The sequence below is a fragment of the Canis lupus genome, chromosome 10, assembly GCF_003254725.2.
Source record: "Canis lupus dingo isolate Sandy chromosome 10, ASM325472v2, whole genome shotgun sequence".
Taxonomy (NCBI): domain Eukaryota; kingdom Metazoa; phylum Chordata; class Mammalia; order Carnivora; family Canidae; genus Canis; species Canis lupus.
The window spans coordinates 42,104,069-42,129,191 of NC_064252.1; the positions used below are offsets into that span (position 1 = coordinate 42,104,069).

The window sequence follows — 25,123 nt, forward strand, 5'->3', positions numbered from 1 at the left end:
TTCCTGAGAACTCATCTTTAAATTCCATCTTCTGACAGATAAACAGCAGATACAATCTGGTTAGTTTACCTGTAGACAAATCTCATTTCCTCTTCAAAATCAACATTTTGGGGAAGGAAATAAACTTCACTTGCTCTCCTAACCACCAAGGAGAAGCCCACAAACTGCAAGCTGGCTATGCATGACTTCCTCTGGTCCAAGCCCTACTCTATTTCCTGTTGAGCTAAGAAAAGCAGGTCTAGCACTGCCATACAGGAATCGAGGCATTTGAGCACCTAAAGCCAAAGCAAACTTTGACTTACTTATCATTTTGCTACTGTCATCCTAGCCAAGTAAATGGATGAAAATTTCTAACTCCTAATTGTAAAACAGGATATATGGTAACACTGCAATTAATGGTGCACTTTTTTGTAAAATGAAGATATTTTAGGGGTGCTTGGAGGGCTCAGTGTGTAGAGCATGCAACTCTTGATCTCAGGGTTGTTAAATTCGAGCCCCATGTTGGGTGGAGAGATTACTTAAAATCTGTAAAAAATAATAAAAAAAGGGACGCCTGGGTAGCTCAGCAGTTGAGGGTGTGTCTTCGGATCAGGCCAAGATCCTGGTCTGGGGATTGAGTCCCACATCAGGCTTCCTGCAAAGAGCCTGCTTCTCTCTCTGCCCATGTCTCTGCCTCTCTGTGTCTCATGAATAAATAAATAAAATCTTTAAATAATATTAATAATAGATAAATAAAGATATTTTAAAAGGTCAGCCTTTTATCTCCATCTCAAGACCCCAAAATGGAATCTTCCAAATATCCAAAACATTTTTAATACTCCTTATTAAAGAGTGAAAAGAAGAGAAAGAACTGAGACATGACAGAGAAAACAGTGATCAAAGAAAACAACAGGGTGCTTATAATGTTTGCCAGGCCCTATCTTCCAGTGAGCAACTCCCGGTGAGCTAACAGGTGACTGCAGCTGCCTGAGGGGCCCTATGAGAGACTGGCCAAAGAATACCATACAGAGCCTGGCCGCAGTCCAAACTGCTGACCCACAGAATCATGAGCAAATAAAATGATGGTTGTTTTAAACCATTATGTTTTGGGGGTGGTTTGTTACCTAGCAAAGGCCAATTGAAAAAGGCATTTATCATCACCTGGTACATTTTCTGTCTTCTTAAACTCCATGAAAACACAGATGGTCTTTCTTTTTTTTTTTTTTTTTTTTTGCCAATCTATATACCTCCATCATCTAGAATAGAGTTGTAGTGTTTCTGAGTTGAATATGCCATACATATATGAGAATACCATGTGCAATTTTAGTTTTTAAAAATTAAAAGTCTTAATAGTTAATAAAACATTACTATTTTAAGATTTTATTTGAGAGAGAGATGGAGAGTGAGAGCACGTGCACACAAGCCAGAGAAGAGGCAGAGGAAGAGGGAGAAGCAGACTCCTCACTGAGCAGGAACCCCATGTGGGATCCCAGAGCTCCAGGATCATGACCTGAGCCAAAGGCAGGGGCTTAACCAACAGCCACCCAGGTGCCCCAAAATGTTACTACCTTGTATCATTTATTTTTTGTGTCTTTACTGTGAAAAAAACACATTGTGGAATTGTCCTAAACTGAATTGTTTCATCCCAGCCCCGCCCCCAAAGTTTTGTATGTTGAAGCTATAGCAGCCCCCCTACCCCATACCTCAGAATGTGACTCTATTTAGAGACCAGACCTTTCAAGAGGTGATGAGGTTAAAATGAGACCTTTAAGAGTCAAATGGTGGCCTTATTAAGAAGTGGAAATTTGGACATGAGACACTAGGGATGCACATCCACAGAGGAGAGACTATGTGAGGACACAACAAAATGGTAACCACCTACAAACCTAGGAGAAAAGGCTCAGAGGAAACTAAACCTATGGACAACTTGATCTTGGACTTCTTGCCACTAAAACTGTGGAAAAAACACATCTATTGATTAGGCCACCCAATGGGTCGTATTTTGTTTGCTATGGCTGCTCAAGCATACAGATACGGAGCACACATACAACTGTTCTTATAAGTTCTTATGGTCTCCTATTTTTACCGTATTCTCTGAAAAATCAAAAATTACTGAGGAATTCATCGAAGAAAATGTTAGGTGGCACGCAATTTTTTTATTTATTTTTAATGAAAAGGAGTTAGTTTTAGTCGCATTTCTGTGACTGATGATGAGCCCTGTGACTTCTACAGCCTCGTTAGAATAAATCTTAGATCCATTCTCTTACCAAAGTTTGGACTAGATAACTTCAAGCCTCCCCCAGCCCTCACAGTCAATGAGCACATATGAAAGCAATTATCAGAACATTCAGATGAATTCTGCAAATGATCTGAAAAGGAGTTTTAATTCCCATTTTTATTAGGGCTTGTTTGATATCAGGGCTGAACTTCAGAGAAGGATAGTTTTTCCATAGTTTGCTGATGAAAGCAAAGATGAGCTCTTATGACTAATTATATAAGATAGCTGTGGACCATATTATATATTTTTAGGGGAGAGGGGCTTTCTTGCTGCTTTCTTCCAAGAACCTCTTTTGAAATGAAAGATAATGATGTTTCTTAAGTATAAATATGTTGCATAGAGATGGCATAATTTTCTCAAAGTTAAAGATCATTTCTCAACAAAGCTTTCTTCACAAGCAGAGGAAGTGTATTTTAGCAAAATCTTCCTTCCCTGTAATTTAGTCTGAACAGGTTGCCCGGAAGAAATCTGTGTTGTGGGTAGTTCCTCTTTTGCTAATATTTATAAACAAGCAGTTGAAAAAGTTAAATGAAAACCATGTTTTGAAAGTATAATAATAACATTGAATTAACACCTGACAAAACTTGATACCTTAGCATTTATATATAGCACCATCAGATTTTCAAAGTGCCGTAAAGTCACCACGGTTTCATGAAGCAATGCTCTGGCTTGGATTTGAGACTTATCTGTATTGTATGATGGGGGTTCTTAAACAAAGATATTAATCAACTTGCTCTTATCACAAGGTCAGTTGAGTTTCAGGACTACAACTGAAATGGAAAGCTCCTTGGGTATTTGTTACTTTTGGTGGGTCAGGGTGATGGGAGATTAGGAACTTTTTCATTTATCATTGTCATACTGAAATATCTGGTTAGCAAAGTACATTTTCCCTCTTAGATGAAATATTTTAAGCATAATAGAGATTTTGATTACAAAGAAATTTCTGATTAATCAATCACTGAAGTTCAAGGCAAACTATTTCTTAGTGGTTTGGGGCCATAGTCTTTGATCCTCCTTTAAGAAACATTATTTCCCTATACTTTCCTGATAGTAATAGGTACGCTACCTAGATATATAACTTGTACATATGCTGGAGTAAACTTTGTATAGTAAAATTTTTGTAACAAATGATAAAATAATCTCAGCAGATTTATTTTACATCTAGATATCTTAGCTTGGTTCCTTAGATTTTTTATTTTTCCTTTTTTTTGTGCTATATGGTATTTAATTTATAGGGTCATTAAGATTCTGGAAGAATCATCATCAGATTATTGCTTAATGCCATTTGCAGGAGTAAGAGGACTCAGGAGTATCTCTAGACGCTCTTTCACAAATATGTTTTCAGAGTAGAGAATCCTACTACTACCTCAATGATAATAGATACACGTATGAACAGAAATTAGTCTGCAAAACAGTAAAGCTTTTAATCATTAAGAGGAATAAGTTCCAATTCACAAAATGTTTGGCAAGCAGGAAAAAAAGCTTCTTCCTTCCAAGTATGTGCTAAGGATCAGTCATTAGTTAAAAAAAAAAAAAAAAAAAAAGATTAGCAAAATCAATAGATTCTTCTGAAGAACAAAGTTGGAGGACTTATTTCAAAACTTACTACAAAGCTATAGTAATCAAGACGGTATGATACTAATACAGAATAAACAAAGAGATTAATAAAGAGTCCAGAAATTTCAAAAAGTTCAGAAACCCCACAAGACTCAAGGTCAACTGGTTTCCAACAAGTGTACCAAAACAAATGAATGGGAAAAGACTAGTCCTTTCAACAAATGGTGCTGGGATAACTGAATATTCATATGCAAATGAATGAAACTGTATCCCTGCTTCTCATGAGGTACAAAAGTCAATTTAAAACCGATCAAAGGGGGGATCCCTGGGTGGCGCAGCGGTTTAGCGGGAATCGAATCCCAGGTCGAATCCCACGTCGGGCTCCCGGTGCATGGAGCCTGCTTCTCCCTCTGCCTATGTCTCTGCCTCTCTCTCTCTCTGTGTGTGACTATCATAAATAAATAAAAATTTAAAAAAAAAAATGATCAAAGAACTAAAATATAAAAGCTAAAACTATAAAGCTTAAAAGAAAACACAGAAGTAAATCTTTATAACCTTGGCCTAAACAGTGGTTTCTTAGATATGCTATCAAAAGCACAAGCAACAAAATAGACAAATTGGACTTACTCAAAATTAAAAACTATTGTGCTTCAAAGTAGAACATCAAGAAAGGAAAAAGTCAACCCAAAGAATGGGAGAAAAATTCTGCAAGCCATGTATCTGGCAAAGGACTTGTATCTAGATACATAAAAAAAAAAAAAGCTCTTACAACTCAAATATTAAAATAATAATAACACAATTTTAAAATGTACAAAGGATCTGAATAACCATTTCTCCAAAGAAGAAATTCAAATAGCGAACAAACACAAAGATCAATATTCTTAGTCATCAGAGAAATGCAAATTAAAACCACCAACATGAGATATCACCAGGATGGCTACAATTAAAAACACAAATATTACAAGTATTGGAAAGGAAGTGAAGAAACTGAAACCTTCATACACTGCTGGTGGGAATGTAAAATATTATAGTTGCTTTGGAAAATAGTCTAGCAGGTCCTCTTAAAGGTTAGACATGGAATTCATAGGACCAAGCAATTCCTCTCCCAAATATATATATATATACCCAAGAAAAATAAAGAGTCTAAACAAAATATTGTACAAAAATGTTCATAGTAGCATTATTCCTAAAAGCCCCAAAGTAAAAACAACCCACATACCCATCAACTGATTAACAAATAAAGCAGGGTATATCTATACAATACTATATTACTCTGCAATAAAAAGTACCAATGCATACAACATGGATGAACCTTGAAAACATGCTATGTGAATTAAGCTAGTCACAAAACACATACTGTTTTCTTTCCTTTTATATGAAATGCCCAGAATAACTAAATCCATAAAGACAAAAAAAAACAACTATTAGTGGTAGCCTAGGACTGAGGTGAGGGAAGTGAAAGAGACAGTCACAGAAAGATTGGGGTAATGGGCTTTCTTTTTAAAGTGATGAAGCTGTTCTAAAATATGGCTATTATTGTACAACTCTGTGAATAAACTAAAAGCTACTGAACTGTACACTTTAAATAAGTGAATAATATGGTATTTGAATTGTATCTCAATGAACTTTTTTTTTAAATGAGATTTTCAACATCCAATGTTCAATGTTGTTCCCCTCCTATGCTCCACTACTCCCATCCGAAAAGGGGGAAGACATGTTTTCACAGTTTGCCATGTTGATGTCTCATAATGAATGAATAGTGAATAGAGAGACAGACTAGACTTATCATTGGAATTCTACTTCTGGCAAGATGGAATTAACAGGGGCTGGAATTACCTTTTTATTTAAAAATAAACAATCAAAACAAGCCCATGCAAAATTTATGAAAATTTTGGTTTTCAAGAAAGGAGACATGAAACAATGAATCCCTGAAGAAAACAAATGAGGTAAGCCATAGAAGTGCCTGGACTTAATCCCTTTACAAGGTTTTAGAGCATGGCACAAGAAAAGGAAACCCAAGCTGAGTCTAGCAGACTCCCTCCCTAAGTTGAGGAGAAGTAGCTTGGAACCTAAGTAGACTAAGGTACCTAGAGTTCCAGGTGAAAGTACCAGAGATGAGAGCTGCACAAAGAAAAGAGAATTCCCAAACCCTACAGAGAGATCCCTACATATTCAGCCAGGTTATGATCAACTTAGCTGATCTTAAGAAAACTATCCAGGGCTGGGAGGAAAAAGAACTATTAAAAAGGATTAGAAAGAACACTGCAGATGCTCACACAGGGATGGGAAAAGTACCTGTTCCACCAAACAAATGGAAAAACTCATAAATCATGGGGAATTAATCAGAGTATCAGAAAGGTCCTGCCTAAGCAGTGGGCCACAATTAGGACTAGACTAACCGCTGCTCCAGAACTCCTTAACAAAAATCATAAAGCATGACACAAGGGGACTAAATCATTTCCATGTAATTTAAATGAACCTCCAGGAAAGAAGAGCTCAAGGATACTTTATAGGAATACAAAACTACGAGCACCCAACAAGGTAAAATTCATAATGTCTGGCATCCACTCAAAGATTACCAGATAGAAACACTTAGCCAAAATAAGAAAAATCTGTTGAAACTAACTCAGTACTGACCAGATATTAGAATTATAAACAAGGACATTAAAATAGGTATTAAAACTGTTACTTCATATGTTTGGAAAGTTAAATAGAGACCTAGAAAATATTTAGGACACAAATCTTCTAAAAGTGAAAAACACAATGTCTGAAATGAAAAACATACTGGATGGGTTAATGGCAGAATCAACACTGAAGAAGAAAAGTTAACAACACAGAAGAAACTAACCAAAATGAAGCCCAAAAAGGAAAAAAGAAAATGCATCAGTGAGCTGTGAGACAACTTCAAGTGGCCTTATAAACATGTAATGGGAGTTCCCAAGCCTAAGAAGGGAGAAGGGAGGTGGAAAACAAAACAAAACAAAACAAAACTGAAGAATACTAGCCAAAGATTTTCCAAATTTAATGAAACCTCCAAACCCACTGATCCAAGAAATTCACAAACCACAACCACAAGAAACATGAAGTACACCAAGACACATCACTATCAAACTGCTCAAAACCAGGAGTAAAGGGAAAATCTTAATAGTCAGAAAAAATGACACACATACACACACACAGGAACACAATAAGGACAGCAGATCTCTCAATAGAAACAATGCAAGTGAAAAGTCTGTGAAGTAAACACTGAAATAAAAAAAACAAAAAAAACAAAAAAAAAACCAGCAACCTAGAATTCTACACAGAGCAAAAAATCTTCCAAAAATGAAGGCTGAAAAAAAAGTTTTCAGACATACAAACCTGAAAGAATTCCTCACCAGCAGACTTGTACTATTTAAAATAAAAAGTCCTTCAGATAGAAGGAAAATGATACATGGTACCAGAGAGAAATATGGATGTAAACAAGGAATGAAGAGTACCAGAAATGATAAGCACATGGGTACATGTAAAAGTGTTTTATTCTTACTATCTATACTTCTTTTAAAAAGTGTTGACTGTTTAAACAAGAAATAGTGTTGACATATTTTAAGACTTATATATAAAAGTAAAATGTATAACAAAAATACTATAAGGCCAGGAAGGAGAACGAAAATGATACTACTATAATGTTGTTATATTACACATGAAGTACCTACCGTTTGAAGGTAAACTATAATAGGTTAAAAACGTGTATTATAAATCTTAAAGCAACCTATTAAACAATACAAATAGAAGTTATAGCTAATCAATCAGAAAATGGAATCATAAAAACACTGCATAATTCCAAAAGAAAGCAGCAAAAAGGAAAAAAGACAAGCTACCAAGGAGATTAAGTCCTCAGTACTGAGAGCCAGAAAGAAATGAAACAAAATTAAAGGTCAAGGAAAAAAAAAAAAAAAAATCACACATGCAATTTAGGATTTTAAATCACTTTTATCACATAAGTGAAAAAGGGAATATATACTTTCAGCTAATTGAATAGCAAACTAATAAAGTGTCCAAGTCAATCTTGGGGTTGATGACTAACAAAGGCCTTGCTTAAATAAAATAAAAAGAATTTCACACCTTGACAGCATTAGTAATTAAAAAGGCCTTTTTTTCCCAATAGGATTAGAGAAAAGTTAGAAATATTTCACTTGATATTAAATTATTTTCAAAAAAAAAAAAAACAGCCCACAAAATCATTTTACTCAGTAGGCTATGGAAAAGAAAATTATCTTTTATCTGTATTATCAAAAAGCAAATACATAACACCTGAAAAGAAATGCAAAACTTCATCTTTTAAATCATTTCCTTGTATACCTCAACTCCAGAAACCTGCTTAAAACTATATGAATATCACAATGCTGCACACCACTGTTCCTATTTTACAGAAATTGCTTCCAGACCTGAGATTCAAAGACACCAGCAGCTGAATAAAGTAGTCTCTCCTATGTCTATAGTACAGGGCACAATGTAGCCTACTTGGGGACAGCCATTCACCAAATATTCCAGATATTATTCCAGATACTCTCACAGGATACTCTGAGAGGTTCAATGAGAGCTCCTTCTCCATCCTACCTCTCTTACAGGGATGTTGAGGGTGCTACACGGATAAGCTGGTAACTAACTCCTGACTGATACAGGAGATGCAAAACAATAATGAAAACCAAAACAGCAGCAGATGTAGGATGCAAGGACCTCCCAAGAGGCAGAGGGCTCCAGGCAAACTAAAAGGCCAGCAATTACCATAATCAATGTAACACACCCTTTCCTATCTTTATTCAAAGTTCTATTAACCAAGATGATGAGTCATCAGCTCCATGGCAAAACAAGCCCACTGTTCTTTGCTCCTCACTCATCTATGCCTCACCCAGAGAATCTGAATGTAAACCATAAAGCTTCCTTATATACGAAACCATACCCACTTTATCAGATCCAGCTTAGCCATACATTCCCATAGACCCTGCTCTTCCCCATCTGCAATATCTTCTTAAAACTGCTTGCTATGTGCTCCACAGGAACATAAGCTGACTGGCTGCTCTCCTTGTTCATTGCCACCAATGAGCAAGCCTCATGTGGTGCCTGGCACCTATCATCCACGCATTAAGCACTTGAGCAATAAATGATAGAAAGAAATCATGCCTAGCAGAGCAGGCTCAAAATTATCTGTAGGCAATGAACACAAAACAGATACTGAGCCCTCAAATCACTGAAGGGTAATAAGTAAACATCCACAGGTTTTCCCTGTGAGTTAAGGGAAGGAGCAACAAGAATGGATGAAAGATTCTATGTACATAAAGAAAACAGAAATGCTCTAATATCCGAAGTTTAAAAAGGAAAGACCCTGGAATTAAGACATGCCCTACCAGGTGAATAAATAACATCCAATGAATTGTGCGTCATTTGAATGCATATCCTTAACATCAGGCAATAATACTCAGTGCCTATCCTGGGATCCCTAAAAATAAATTTTATGTCCCTGAGATGTACAGCCCTAAGTCAGATAATATTCAGTCTTTGATCTGAGATCTCAAAACAGAATAACCATAAAACTACACAACAATTACATACAGAGCATCTTAGGGAAACCTGATGGGGGGCAGTTCTGGTAGTCAGCAGTAGTCTGTCACCATCATAAGTAGGTAAGAATGAAAGTTCTAAGCACAAGAATTTCCAAAACGTATATACTATTAAATTTGTTAATGCAATAAATCCCTAATAGACATCCTAAAAGTCTTTAGAATAAAAAATGAGAAAAATACTCTAAAAGGTATACTTGAAGCAAATCAAATGATTACTCATATTCCCCCATATGACAAATCACTTAAACTTGGTATATATATCCTCTGGCCAAAGACAATAGATCCTGTTTGTTTGTTTGTTTGTTTGTTTTAAATCATGGCGAGTCCATAGCTTCTGCTTGAGATAAATGAACACTCCTGTCTTTTAGCATCACGTGGTAAATAGGCTGGCTGTTGCACATTGGAATCCCCCCAAAAAATAGTGTGAAGGAAAAACTGGTTTAGCCTGGTTCTTGTTACCAACGACCTCATTGATAGCGAACAGTTATCTTTACAGAGATAAGAAACTGTACTCATGTTTAAAGAAATGACTTAAACCCAGAGATGACTAATAATGAGAGTGGGAAGGTATGGGCTTCAGGGAAGCAGACAGACACACACAGGGTCATCAGAACTAGATGTCTGATTATACTACTGAGAAACGGGAAGACCCAGGCAGATCCCCACCCCATGCTACATAAGGCTCCAATGTGCAATCCCATTGCATAGCTCTTCTGAACACATCCAGGGTACCAAGCCAAGACATCTGCTGAATGCATTACTCAGGACAGCCAGAAACTAGAAACCACAACAATGTCCGTCAACTGATGAACAGATAGACAAAATGCAACATTATCCATACAGTGGAAAACTACTCAGCAATAAAAAGGAATACATTCTTAGCAGTGTGAATGAACCTCAAAAGCATTATGCAAAGAAAAAGAAAACAGACGCCAGAGACTACACACTGTATGATTCCATTTATATGAAATGTCCAAAAAAGGCAAATTTATAGACACAGAAAATAGAGAAGTAGCTGTCTGGAGCTCTGGGCTCACATAGGGATTAACTGTAAATACATTATGAGGGATCCTGTTAGAGTAGGAGAGTATCCTAATACTGACCTGTGTGGTGAGGTTGCACCACCAGGTAAATTTCCTAAAAATCACTGAGATGTAAGGTTGAAATGGGTGAATTTCATGATACATAAAATATACCTCAAAAAAGCTGTCAGAAAACCCCAAACAAATCCACTGAACAAATTTCTGTATCTTCAAGGCTTATTCAAAGCAGCAGCAAGCAGCAAGCCTCATGACACATAACATTGCACTGCTCTGTACAGTGCCTCACTTTCCCTCCTCCTTATCCTCATCTCCCTGGGCTTGCATTTCCCAAATTAAGTATCAGTCCAGAGGTCACGCACTAAGGGACTGTTTTCAATATTGTTGCTGCTCTTGTTTTATTGTCATTCTGACCAAAAAGGAGCAACTACATAAGTAAAACTACAAAGTTAAGTTTAAAAATCAAAGATACAATGACTAGTTAACTTCTAATAGTGGACTGATCACATGAGTTATGAGGGTTAATTCACATGAAATAACTACAAGGTAAACAGAAAAAGATAAAGGGGGAAGAGACAACAGCAGAAATCATTTCTATCAGGTTTTGACAGCTAAAAACTGGACTGAGAGGCAATTCACTTAGTAAAGAGGAAAATGTTACAACCTAAGTACCTGTTGAGAAGGATACAAGTGAGGCGATATGCCCCCACAGAACCCTGAGAGGAGATCGTCATTTGGAAGCAATGACACCATGAAGTATAAAGTGTATAGCTAGGGACGCCTGGGTGGCTCAGCGGTTGAGCGTCTGCGTTTGGCTCAGGGCGTGATCCCAGAGTTCCTGGATTGAATCCCACATGGGGCTCCCTACAAGAAGCCTGCTTCTCCCTCTGCCTAGGTCTCTGCCTTCTCTCTGTGTATCTCATGAATGAATAAATAAAATCTTTTAAAAAATAAAAAAGTGTATAGCTAAAATCCACAGCACTGGTATTTAGTGACTGAATGCCCCAGAACCTTTCTCAGAATCTCACAGTCTGGTGACTATTTCATATTTCACATCACACCATACCTATAAAAAAACAGAGGTTTAGTCTCTGGAGAAATTGAAGGACAATTGCTCCAAATGAGAGGACATGAGACAAAGTACTGGGCACAGGTTTGAAAAGTTAAGCTATTAGGCTGCAGGAGCTCTAGCCTCATTCCTCCACCCAGAATCCCAGAACTCCGATGAACAGATGGATAGCCCCTAGGCAGGAAAGGCCTCGGAGTATTCTTAGAGAAACTGAACCCAAAGAAAAGATCTACAGGTATTAATAAGTGGGACTCCCCACCCACGAGAACATATTGATCCCCACATGCTCTCCCTACACTGAAGTACCACCAATCAACAGCCCCCTGCTCATGGACACTGACCTTCCAATCACTTCCAATACCTTACTTTTAAATACCAGTCATTGCAGTGACTAATCTTCAGGCACTTAAAAGAAAATCTTTAGCATTAAACAGAGGCTAAAATAAACAAATAGGAAAAATAAAATCTGGGGAAAAAACAAAAACAGGGAAAAAATGCAGAAGCACAAGAAAACAAAATCAACCTAACAACAAAAAATCTATACTCAATACTTTCAGATAGATAACATATCCACAAAAGATTACATGCAGTTAAAAACAAAGTAGGAAAAAGGGTTGCTCATATAAATTTAAAATGATAAAGTTAAAAGTATTAACAGAAATATTGAAATGTGTAAGTCAAAGACATCTCATAATAGAGCAAAAAGACCCCCCCCCCAAAAAAAGTAGAGAAGATAAAAAAATAAATTGAAGAGATGACTAATAGAACTTCCAAAAAAAGAAAACAGAGAAGTTGGAGAAAAGAACAAAAATATTTCCCAGGGAAAAAAAGAGTATCTCCAGATAAAAAGAACTAAGTACTCAAAACAGTGAATGACAATGAAAGATACTCATAAAAAACTAAGAATATCAAGAATAAGCAGAATATTCTAAAAGCTTCTCTAAAGAAGTTTGAAACAGGTCACACTCAAACAAAAGAGCAATGTCTTAAAATTCCAAGGGAAAAAAAGAGGGTTCAACCTAGAATACGTTGTACGAGAATTACGTAAAAATCCAATGCAAAAGAAAAAGACATTTTCAGCCCTCCAAGGACTTCAAACCTTTACATGCCATATGCCATGCACCTTATAAAGCTACTAGAGAGGATCCTTGGGTGGCTCAGCGATTTGGCGCCTGCCTTCGGCCCAGGGCGTGATCCTGGAGTCCCCAGATGGAATCCCATGTCAGGCTCCTTGCATGGAGCCTGCTTCTCCCTCTGCCTCTCTCTCTCTGTGTTTCTCATGAATAAATGAATGAAATCTTTACAAATAAATAAATAAAGCTACCAGAAGGTGTGCTTCAGGAAAATAAAGTAGCAAATCCAGAAAGAAGACTATTGTATCCAGGAAACAGTTACGCACCAGGTCTAAGGGGCAACCATACCTGGGCAGCTCTGTGGTACCTCCTGGGAGAAAAAAAAGTGGAATAGGTTATCTGAAACAAAAACATTATCTGACGTATTTAAATGTTTGGAAAAACTGTTGATAATAACCTAACTTTGCTGGGCATCTGATGTATCTTTTATAGGGTATTTCAGGGAGAAAGTAATCAATGGTATACAGAAAACTAAGCGAATCAAAAAATGTCAATGTGAGGGGTAACTGATGTTTTAAAAAGGAAATATAATCATATTAGACTGCGTGGTTCAGAAATAAATGGTTTTTACATAGTCACAATAATATAATATAAACAATTATCATCTTCACCCAAAATCATGATATACGTACTCATTTAGAGGAGGTGTATTTAAGAGCTAATCTTTGACTACTGCAGAAATTCAAAAACTGTAGTCCAAAACCATAACTGTTACAAAAAGTCAACAAACGCATAAAACTGATAAATGATGAAATAGCCACATGAGCATAAAATTTAAAAATAATGGCAGTAAATTTCAGATGGCAACTAAAAACTGAAAATAGACACATCTTGGGAAGAGGAAAATTTCAAGATGTGATAAGAGAACTTCAGTATCGTTTGGCTGCAAACACATGCATTCATAACTGATGGTTAATAAGGCCCTATTTATCATAAGATGAAAATAAAGTGTTGCTTTTTTTTTAAGATTTATTTATTTATTTATTTATGAGAGAGAGAGAGAGAGAGAGAGAGAGAGAGAGAGGCAGAGACACAGGAAGAAGAAGCAGGCTCCATGCCAGGAGCCCGATGCGGGACTTGATCACGGGACTCCAGGATCGCACCCCAGGCCAAAGGCAGGCGCCAAACCACTGAGCCACCCAGGGATCCCCGAAAATAAAGTTTTTAAGTCATAATGTAAAAGTATGGGTTTTTCTCAAACTATTTAAATTTAACAGGATAAGTTGTCAGCAATGGGCCCTATCTGAGATAGTTACAATGCCCCAGGGCTCAAAGGCAAATTAAGCACAAAGCTGTGGTCAGCCTGTGCTTCAGGCTCCCTACTTCTCCAGGGCGGGGGGGAACACCTGCCAGGCTTGGACAATGGCCATTCTCCAGCTTGCTGATGCAACAAATCAACCCTGGAGCTCAGAAGAACCCAGAATCAATCCTGCCCATTCACTGCTCCTCAAAGTGTGGTCGGCTGACTCAGAAACTGAGAATAACTGCAAAAACTTTTATAGCAATTTAACAATATAACATTAGGTCTTTTCATCCTAATAATAAAAAGACTTAAGCTGGTATTTTGTATGTCTACTTTTTCATTTCGCTTTTCTAGTCATTTGTTTGTAACAAGCCCTCTGATGCTGAAGAAGTGCACTTGAAGTCTGAGCCAGTTCCATGCACTAGTGAATGCAAATATGCTGGGTGGAGGACCTACCGAGACAGAGACATTACTGGATTTACAGTGGATATAACATACTTGGCATTTTGGGTCCATCCCCATCCTTTCTGAGTTCCTTGAGGGTAAGGAAACTGCCTGCTTCCTTCACCCCTGTATGTATACCCAACATGCAGAATAGTGCCCAGGGCCCAACCTGGGCAAGAGCACAGTGAGAACGGTTAGTGGCATGAAACCAGCCCTGTATGATTAATCGTTTTGCTTTTGTCTCCCCAACTTAGTTCTAAGTTTCTCCTCATGCCACACAGATGTCAGGGTTTCCAAAAATTCTAAAACTTCTCATTCTCTGTCCTTTCTTTTGAAATTCTGATAGAAAAAAACTGCTAAAAACTGCTTCCCAACACAGTGCCTCCCATCACTTCTGTGAATAATACCAGCAGACTTTTATTACTGAACCAGCCTCCTAACAGAGAGAGAATCATATTCTGTCCAGTGAATAGTCATATAGCATTATAAAACCTAAGAGCACATGGCTCCCACACTGGTCACTGACAGTATCCCTCCATGTGTCCAAAATATTTATCTTGATTCAACTCTGGTTTTATCATGCTAGGACAACAAAATAACTGCCAACCAAGTCTTCAAAAAGCTAAATCAGCAGTTGGAATTCTCTACCCTTGATCATAAAGTAATTGGTCCCAAATTAAATATATTTTAATACCTCAACACCGGTGATCCACAGTAGTATTAAAAGAAACCAATTTGAATTCATAAAAAATCTGTAGTAAATATTCAAAGCAATTGCATGCAAGTACAATCACTATCTGTGAATGTTTTTGAAGCACTGACTTCAAAAGGTAAGACGGTGGACTAAAATTGTTTGAACTCTTAAAATTATCAGAAATTCGGGCAGCCCCAGTGGCGCAGCGGTTTAGCGCCGCCTGCAGCCCGGGGTGTGATCCTGGAGACCCGGGATCGAGTCCCACATCGGGCTCCCTGCATGGAGCCTGCTTCTCTCTCTGCCTGTGTCCCTGCCTCTCTTTCGCTCTCTCTGAATAAATAAATAAATAAATCTTAAAAAAAAAAAAATTATCAGAAATTCCAAATACGTACTGTTTGATTTTAAGAACTTACTGTGGAATAAGCCCTTGCCTCAAATATAGTCAACTGTCATGGGGTCTGCCCTTGCGTGCAATCCATCATAGACCCATATTATAAGATGCGGAGAGAGCCTTTCAGTTATCACATATTAGTGCTGCCCTCTGGTCAACAGTTGTGCTTCAGTGTCTGGACAAACTGGGTCTGAAACAGTATACTTGTGCAGTTATTTAACTATTCTATTGCTGTCTACCAATCTTTAGAAATGAATGTAGAAAAATGAAAGCACTAATATACTAATGATAGGCAGCACAAGCATCATAAACTTAAAACAACTCAAGAGATGGAAAACATCTGATGCCCTAAAAGTAGGCAATCTCTCAGCTTAAGCAACTAGCCATTCACAACCAGATGACCAAATATTTATTTACTAATAGAGAAAAAAACCATGGATGAAATGTTCATGTGTCAAAACATCAATCTCCAGTTTATAATATTTTTAGTTCCTTGGGAATGAAATCCCTTAAATGATTATTCCTTGGCTTACTAGCACACTTGTTCAGGATGTATTATTTCAAAAGTAGCACGTATTACTTCAAAATCTTTGCCCTGCTAGTATCAGTCCACCAAATCTACACACACACTGCACCAGAAGTAACCCCAGATAATGCTTTTGGATTAGCTCAATATGTAGAGATATACATATATCTAAAATTGGTTAAGAAAAAAGGGCAAAAACACAAGTTTGCAGCTATGCAAATGAATTATTACAAAGTTTCAGACAGTAAGAAATTTTAAAAACCATCATGAGTAAGATTTTATCTGGTAGTTGGATTTTCTATAAAGCTTTTATTTTGTGATTTTGTTTAATTGACGAAGTTTTGGAAATTTGGAGTTGATATTTTTTAAGGGAGCTACACACCAACATGTGTTCAGTGGGGTTGGCTTCCTCCCACCTTACCCAAGCCCAGAATTCTTCTAGCATGAAGGAGCCCTATGTCTCAGAACAAGCCTGTACATGCCACTCCATGGCAGTTGAATCCTTCCCGTAATGAAATCACTTAGTTCCTCAAAATTCATTTTGCCCCACTGGATGTCTTATCTCCAGTTGAGAAAAAGAGAGGCTACACTTAAGGAATAACATTTAGAGAAACCCCTCACAAAAGTTTTAAGTATTTGAGCCAAAATATTAGGCTAATGATTTTTTAAAGCCACACAATTTATACAGCACTTTACTGCTGAGCAATCGAAAGTAATTTTAGCACTTTCACAGATCCCAAGGTTCCTCCTAATCCAGTGGGCAAACAATGTACCCATTTAAAGGGCCACACCAAAGCCTCCGGAGAATGACTGAATTTAGCAGGCAGACCTCAACAAGGAAGAATGCCCAAGAGTCCTGCCCAACACCCTTCCTCTCCATCGTCACTGTTACTACCTTGGCCCGGCCTTTACCTCCTCTCTTCTAGACCATTGTCCTAGGCCAACCATCTCACCTGCTCCTTCCCCAAACATCAAGTGATCATGTTTCTTATTTCCAGGGATCCCTAATCCCAACAAAGTTTTCAATGACTCTTCAGTATTCATAGAATGCCATCCCTCCTTAACTTTTTTTTTAATTTTTATTTTTTATTGGAGTTCAATTTGCCAACATATAGCATAACACCCAGTGCTCATCCCATCAAGTGCTCCCCTCAGTGCTCGTTACCCAGTCACCCCCACCCCCCGCCCACCTCCCTTTCCACCACCCCTCATCCCTCTTTAACTTGCAAGCAAATCATCTCTCTCCAGACACCAACTCCTTCCTAAACTTCCTGTCATTCCCAAAGCAGTCACCCTCAGCCATTCTGTGACACACCCCCTCCCCCACTTCTTCAGTAAATGAAGGGGGACAGCCTTAGCACCATGCCTTATCGGGTGGCAAACTCCCAGTTTTGCTTCTGCTTACCATCTTTGGGCCCAGAGTACTCCCTCCTCAACTTCCAAAGTTTACAGCCTACCCTTCCTCCAAGGACAGGGATCAGACAGGGTCGAGATGCTCAATCCTCCACAAGAGTGGCATCCTTCCTGTGAGCAAGCCCTAACCCCAGACATTGCACCTGCCAGATTCTAAACTCCCCAACCTCCCCTCTCACTACCTACATTACACCTTTCCAGATGCAAGATTTTCCTTCTCCCAGTCAAGACATTTGGAACACCAGTCATTGTATGCTCACAAAATACAAAATAACAGGGTAACAGTAACCCCAAGGAAACAACAAAAATGGCCAAATAAATATTAAAAATAATAAAACCTAATATAACACAAAAACAAAACTTATTTTTTCTCATTTTGTTTTTTAAGCACTGTTCCCCTTTGATGAAAATAATTAAAATTCACTAGATTTACTCAACATGCACAAGATCATCTTATAAATCCTTCTTTTACAAATAGATGGTACTCTGAAGGAAACCTAAAGTGAAATTCACAATGTTTTTCTTCTCTTAATTTGTAAGTATCCTTCCCTGTGATCTCTCAGAAACCTAATGCAAAAAATAAATTTCTCTAAGTAGAATATGGTGTTTCAACTCTTATTCCTTAACACAGTTATATACTGTTCAAAATACTCAAATCATTTACCAATTTGTTAGAGAAAATTTAAAAACCCTCAAAAAAAGCCACTTTCATAAAACCTATCAAAACCCAGAAAACTCCCTTTTTACTCATTCGCCTCACGTTAATATAACCTTCTCAAAATAAGCAACCACAATCACTAAAAAAAATTAAAAGCTCATGGAAAAAAACAGAAACTAGAAAATATAACAATGAAACAAATTAGGGCTACAGGTTGTTTAGCTTAAAGGTATTTTACCTGAAGTTATGTTAAGAAAAAAGCTTCTTTATAAACAAGTTATCACAGATATTTTCGCAACTTAGATGCTATCCACAGTAGTTTAGTAATAAAAACAAATGCTAGTATTATTAATCCAATCCCAAACCACCACATGCAAATCACCTCAACAAATCCTAAATAAATGACTCTGCATAATGTAAACCATTTGACACTGAAAGGGAGAAGCAAATGGAGATATTAACTGCTTCTCCTATTTCTATCATCTACCAAGACTGAACTTCCCAGTATCCGTTCACAAATATTCTGATAGTAAGAAAAAATGTATGAAAAAAATCAGGAAAACCTTAACACTGAATATGTGATACTAAAGAATCAACTTTTTAGGTGTGAGAAGGGCATTGCGATTATCTGAAAAACGAAAATGATACATACTGAAATATTTATGGGTGAAATGGTATTTTAGGCTTTACCTTAAAATACTAATGGAGGAAGACTGTAGATGAAAGCAGATCAGTCAAGTACTGACTAACTGTTAAACTGAGTGATCTACTCTCTCTCCTTGTGTATGCTTGCAATTTTCCAGAATAAAAAAAGAACTGCTGGTGAGCAAAATCTCAGGCACTATTCTGTGTGTGTATGCCACTCTTGCACAGATTTCTTAATTCGTTAGGTTTGCATAATTTGAGAATTTCTTCTCAACTGTACAGACTTTGTAGTCAGAGAGCTGTGTCACTGCCAGTATTCCAAATGCTTCCCAACTGCACCACTCAGCAAATCTATTTCAAATGCTTGGGGGAAGGAGGAGACGGAACCAAAGGAAATGAAGAGGGGAAAAAAACTGAACAATGAACCTGCCCAAACTGTTACCATAAAGAACTCCCACCTCTTAAAGCCACTTAATTCATAGTCAGGTTTCACTCTTTCTTCCTTCTTATGGTTTAAAAGCAAGACTGTAGGCTTCTAGTTTACTTCATTGCCCTTCACATCCATCCATGCTGCCTGAGGAAGATACAAACAATCCAACTACTGTGTAACCAGGTCAAAAACAAGCTTTGGCTAACTTACTTGGAAGAGTACACTCACCACTTAGATTTGGCCAGAAAAACTAGGTTAGAAAAAAACCTACTGGGGCTTAAACAAACACTGGGGCTGGGGAGAATGTCTTAGAGCCAGTTACCAGGCCACTCAGTGAGTTGCAACACACTCTTTTCCAAAATTTTCCAAAGGCTTCCAAATTCAGTTGAGCCCAGCAGCCTGAGTTAACAGGGCTTCTTTTCAAATTCAAAAATCTGGCCGCAGCCCCAACAGTTAACCAACAAAACACATGCTAATTCACTTGAGATCACCTAAGAATACTGACTCAAGTTCAGACCACTGGCTGGTACACAGCCTGGTACAGAAGCCCAGGCCAGGGGAAGTCGGGGCTGGGGAGAGACGTTCAAGCGACAGATAAACCCTATTCATAAAGCGTAAGAGAGACAATAGGATCCACACTTAATTTGGCCTAAGAAAATGTCTACAGTCAGCTTCCAACCCCCCTCCCTCCATCTTCAATGAGACAATGACAGTTCTTCATGGTGAACCACAAAGCCTTGCTTCATAAGATATTTTCCTCTAGCCGGACCTTGTATCCACTCTAACAGCTAGAAAACACCCCCAGTGCAGATTACTTTTAGCAAACCTTTAGTAATAAGGAATAAATCAGGACAGGGGAAATCTAACATTCTGTTTCAAATTTTCAAGGCCTGTGCCTCCATTACCTACAGCTCTTTCAAGAAGCTCTACAATGTGCACTGAACAAAACGAACCGCACTGTTAGTCACATCAGGTGTCAGCTACTCAGAGGAGACTCATAGTCTCCAGATTTGTTAGTTTCACTTGGGGGGTGGGGGGGGGGGAGTCGGGGTTAAACAAAAAAAAGAGAGAGAGAGAGAGAAGGGCCTGGGGTGGGTGTGAAATCCGGGCATCCTCTTGAGCTCTCCCTCATCTCTGTTTCAATTACACACCTGTCAAACAGGTTATTCCTGGAATTCAGATTTTATAATCCTCATGCTGTAATCCTTCCTGCTCCTGGTGCCCGAACACACACCCCTCTCTGCTTCCCCAAAATATGTATGTATGCATCCGTAGAACGTAGGAGAGAGAGTTAAGAAGCAAGCAGTCCCAGGTAACACCGAACTCCTCACCTTGAGCACTTGGCAAACATCAAAACGAGGCAACATGATGACAATTTTCAAGAAGGCCAAGGCAGTGGTTTAAGATAATCATAGGCCAGGCCTGCCTATACTGAATTTTAATTAACACACACAAACTCAAGAGGGCCGGAACTGGGGAAAACGAGAAGAATTAAAGTTGCCTTGACGGGGAGAAGAAGAAAAAAAAAAAAAAATGTTTTCCCATCTTACTGGAGAAAAGTGCATGCCTAAGAGTGTAGCTTATTTCCTTATCTCAAAGCCAGGAAATGAGTGAGGTCCTTTCAGGCCAGCCTGAATATAAACTCTTGTTTAAAAACAAGAGGGACTGCAGGGCGAAACCCCTTTCCCCACTTCGGCCGAGCGGCGTGGCCTGCAGTCGGTGGCGTGTTTACCAGCCGTCTGCTCGTTCCCCCAACCAGAAGTTTCAACGTGCCACGGGAAACAAAGACGGAGGCTCGCACCGACCTTATAGACTTGTCCGTAGGTGCCATTTCCAACCACTTCCACCAGCTCAAAAATCCCAGCAGGATCCTGGTGAAGAGGAGGGGAGAGGTGAGAATTTTAAAAGCAGCACAACAATGAATAAATAGAGCGGGGCGGCGGGAGAGAACGGGCGACGGCACACCCGGCGGGCTTGGCCCCGCGCGGTCCCCCAGCGCCCGAGGGCCGCGCCCGGGGCGCGGGGGGCGCGGGGGCCGCGGGGGCCGCGGAGGGTCGCGGAGGGTCGCGCCCCGCCGCCCCGCACTCGCCGGCGCAGGCAGACAAAGGGGCCGCCGCGCCCGCGGCTGTGCCGGCCGCTGCGCCCGAGCGCCCGGCGGGCAGGGCGCGGCCCCTGCTCCCTGCTCCCCGCTCCCCGCTCCCGGCGCGCCCGTGGGGGGCTCGTCGTGGCCACTCACCCGCAGGGAGGAGAGGTCGATGTCCACCAGACTTTTTGCAGGGGAGTCGTTCGCCATTTTCCCTTTTTGCCACCAGACGAAACAGTACCAGTAGATCTCTCCGCCTGCCTATCTCTTCCCGCCGCAGGCCAGGCCGCCGACGGCGCCTCCTCGCTCGGGAGCGGGCGGCCGGACTCCGCCCGGAGAGGCCGCGGGCAGCGGCGGCGGCGGCGGGCTGGCGGCTGTCGGCCGGCCCGGGCCGCGCGCGGAGGGCGGACGGAGCGTGCGCGGGGCGGCGGCGGCGCTCACACCATGGCGCGGGGCGGCCGTCAGGCCCCCGGGCGTCGCCCGCGCCTCAGGCCCCGCGCCCGCGCCCCGCGCCGCGCGCCTGGAGGACGGGCCCGGAGCGTGGGGCCGCGGCGCCGCCGAGAGTTGAGCGAGTGAGCGCGAGGCAGCGAGACAAAGATAACCCGGGGGGCGGGGGCGGGGGCGGGGGCGGGGGCGGGGAGGGGGGCGGGGAGGGAGGGGGCGGCGGCGCGGGAGGAGGAGAAACGGGACACCGAAAATATATTCTGAGGAGGGAGAACGCGGCTCCCCCGCGCCCTCCCCGGCAGGAAAAGCGAGCGGAAACGCTCCCAGCCCGAGCCCCGCCGGGGAGGGCGCGGGGCGAGCCGCCCGCGCGGCGTGAATATTCAGCAGGGGTGCGGCCCGAACAATGGCCGGCCGGCGGGCTGCGCGCACCGCGGCCGGGGCGGGGAGGAGGCGCCCCGGGACTCCCCCCGAGGTGCCGGCGCCGAGGAAACGCCCCATCTCGCGCTAACAATACACGGAGCCGCAGGGACGCGGCCCCCGGCCGCAGACGCGCGGAGGCGCACCGGCCCCGGCGTCGCGGGGGCGCGAAGGGGGGTCGCCCCGGGCCCCCTGCCCCTGCCCCTGCCCCTTCCCCTTCCCCTTCCCCTCCCCTCCCCCACCTCCGGATGGGTTCTCTACCCCCCCCCCCCGACCCTCATTTCCGGTTTCCTCACACGGTTCTCGTTTCCTATCTTGCAGGCGACGTTTGTGACAGGCGTGTAGGTGCGGCGTCCCCTGAGCATCACCTGGCCGCGGGTCCCGAGGCTCTCCGTGGGAACCGAGCCCAGAACAGCCCCTCTGAGCGCCTGGCACTGCCTTCCTTACCGCGCTCGGGAGGTGAGCCCTGTGGGGGGGGCCCCAAGTGCTAACCCCCGTTTTGTGCCTACAGATCATTAAGGATCGATATAAACAGGCTTCTGCCAGCAACTTCGGAAGCTCGTCGGTAGGTGGGCAGTTTGATCCTGTTAAATAGGGATGAATATATTGTGTGTGCACCACCCATCATTTTTATCACATCGCTCCACAAAAAACTTTGAACGGCTCCCTGTTACCTCGCGGCAGGTTCTTTCTCCAACCTGCGTGCGTCAGAATCACCGGGAGGGATTGTAAAAGCGCCGGTGGCTGACCCCCCACCTCCGGAGTCCAGCAGGTCTGGGAGAGTAGGCCCGAGAGTATGCATTTCTCACAAGCTGTCGGATGATGCAAATATTGCTGTTACAGGGATCACACTTGGAGAACAAGGGCCCTCCTTACAGGATGAAAATCTAAGGCCCTTCACAACTGGGCTTCACAGACACCAGCGTCGTCATCATCTAGTGGTTCTTGCTTAATGTACAGCACCCAATTTAACCTGTCTTGTACCCCTTGTGTATTAGTATCCACATTTTAAGGATGAGGAAACCAAAGCACTGAAACATAAGGAATGTGCCTAAATTCCTTAAAAGCACAGCCTGGAAGTGGAACAGGGATTATCACTGGGTCAGCCTACTCCAAAAATCCAAGACTCCCATTCATCCGAGTTAATCTTTTACCCAGGAAACGTTTAGCACTCTCCTGCCTCTCAACGGTTCGGTTTCCAAAATTTTCAACTATGAGAATCCCTTGTAAGGGACTCCTGGAATTCTTTGATTAGGAAAATCATAGTAACCAAAGTGTTGGCTGCGAATTTAGTAGTACTTTTAAATGATTTTGTTTTTTTTTAATGTATTCACAGCAATGGCGTCATCTGTGAGGGTAAATCGTTTACTCAGATTGGCGAGCATGTGAAATTTCAGGCCATGTTACTACGAATAGTATTTTAGTAGTATTTATTTTTTTAAAAGATTGTATTTATTTATTCATGAAAGACACAGAGAAAGAGGCAGAGACATAGGCAGAGGGAGAAGCAGGATCCATGCAGGGAGCCCAATGTGGGACTCAATCCCAGGACCCCAGGATCACGACCTGGGCTGAAGACAGACGCTTAACTGCTGAGCCACCCAGGTGTCCCAAGTATTTATAATTAATAATAGATAACACATATTAGACCCAGACAATGTGCTAAGTCCTTTATACACATTATTTCATTATTATTCATTAACCCCAAATGATAAGTACTCTTATTTTTCCCACTTTACACATTGAGAAACCAATGTATAAAGAAGATAATTGGAACACCTGGATGTCTCAGTGGTTGAGCATCTGCCTTGGGCTCAGGTCATGATCCTGGGGTCCTGGGATTGAGTCCCACATCGGGCTCCCCACGGGGACCCGGCTTCTCCCTCTGTCTTTGTCTCTCATGAGTAAATAAATAAAAAATAAAAATAAAATAAAGAAGATAATTGACTTGTTTGTGCATAGCTGAACCCAATGCAGAAACTCAGTACCACCCCCCCGCCCCGCCACGTAAGCCAATCTCCCTCCACAGGTTCACTCATGGTTTTGAAGCCCACCTCGGACCACCCCCTTCTTCTTTGCCCAGCCAGATTCTCCATCATCTCAAGCTCAACTCAGAAACCAACTGTTCCTTCTCTTAAAAGCTTTCTCTGAATCGCTCTCTCCTAAACTGCTATTTTCCATGTCACCATTGTGACGGTTACTTCTCATTTTTAATTCAGGACCTTTCCTTGAAGTGCCTTACCCAGCACACGGCACTGGCTTAGCCATTGCCTGAGATATAAGGAAAATGAAGCCAGCTACTCTCAAAGAGCTTACAATTTGATAATGGGATAAGACAGTCTCATAAATATCTATAGTTAAAAACAGACCATTATAAATTTTAGTTGTATAGGAAGAACATTAAACAGGTCTAGTGGACCTGGGTGACTCAGTTGATTAACTTCCTCTCTGCCACTCCCCATCCCCACACTCATATTCTCTCTCTCACTCTCTCTAAAATAAATAAAATCTTTAAAAATCATTTGGAAAGTATGCCCAATTTGAGGCAAAACTGCACTAGGTTTGAACCTAGTTCTATCAATTGTGCAACCTTCAACATGTTGCTTAAATTCTGAGCCTCCATTTCCTCTTCTGTCTATGAGATGAAGACTAGAGGTTAGAAGAGCCAGGAAGAGGAGGTCTCAGGAGCACAGCCCGGAGTAATAAGACCTGAAGAAAAGAGATACAAACTTTCGGCCTGTAGACTCTTAAAACTCAGCTTCTGATGGGATGCCAGTCAGTGTAGACAAGAGGGTAAAAGATTTGCTTGTGGCTTAGAGCTTTGTTCACACTTGGGAGGAACAGAGGAAAGGATACAAGTTGTTGAGTGGTGTTGACAAAGGAGGGTTTGGTTTTGGACTCTGTGGAAAGTTAACTTTTTAGGCACAAGCAGTGACACCCGCCCAGTTTGTAACTCTGCTTGAGATCTGAGGGTAGGGGCCATTTTCTCAACAGTGCTACGTTAGTGCAGGCTATTATAACAAAATACCGTGGACTAGGAGGCTTAAATAACAGATTTATTTTCTCGCAATTCTGG

At 41.1% G+C, this 25,123-nt stretch overlaps 1 protein-coding gene and 1 long non-coding RNA gene across 51 annotated transcripts in view; one reads left to right on the forward strand and one right to left on the reverse strand.

Annotated features, from left to right (window-relative positions):
* MAP4K4 (mitogen-activated protein kinase kinase kinase kinase 4) overlaps positions 1-21,743 on the reverse strand; it is a 191,409-nt gene extending 169,666 nt beyond the window's left edge. For 17 of the 50 annotated variants that reach the window (XM_049115434.1, XM_049115427.1, XM_049115437.1 and 14 more), the window contains exons 1-2: positions 21,340-21,740; positions 20,909-20,974 (exon numbers count right to left, since the gene is read on the reverse strand). In XM_049115434.1, coding sequence (XP_048971391.1) covers positions 20,909-20,974; positions 21,340-21,396 — 123 coding nt within the window. In that variant the 5' untranslated portion in view covers positions 21,397-21,740. Of the gene's footprint in view, positions 1-20,908; positions 20,975-21,339 lie in introns of all 50 variants that reach the window. The other 33 variants (XM_049115408.1, XM_049115412.1, XM_049115414.1 and 30 more) reach the window with 6 other exon arrangements.
* Positions 21,744-21,862: 119 nt separating this feature from the next.
* Positions 21,863-23,553, forward strand: LOC125755944 (uncharacterized). Its single transcript, XR_007413579.1, has 3 exons — positions 21,863-22,102; positions 22,369-22,506; positions 22,891-23,553. It is a non-coding gene; the product is annotated as an uncharacterized LOC125755944 (long non-coding RNA).
* Positions 23,554-25,123: the final 1,570 nt, after the last annotated feature.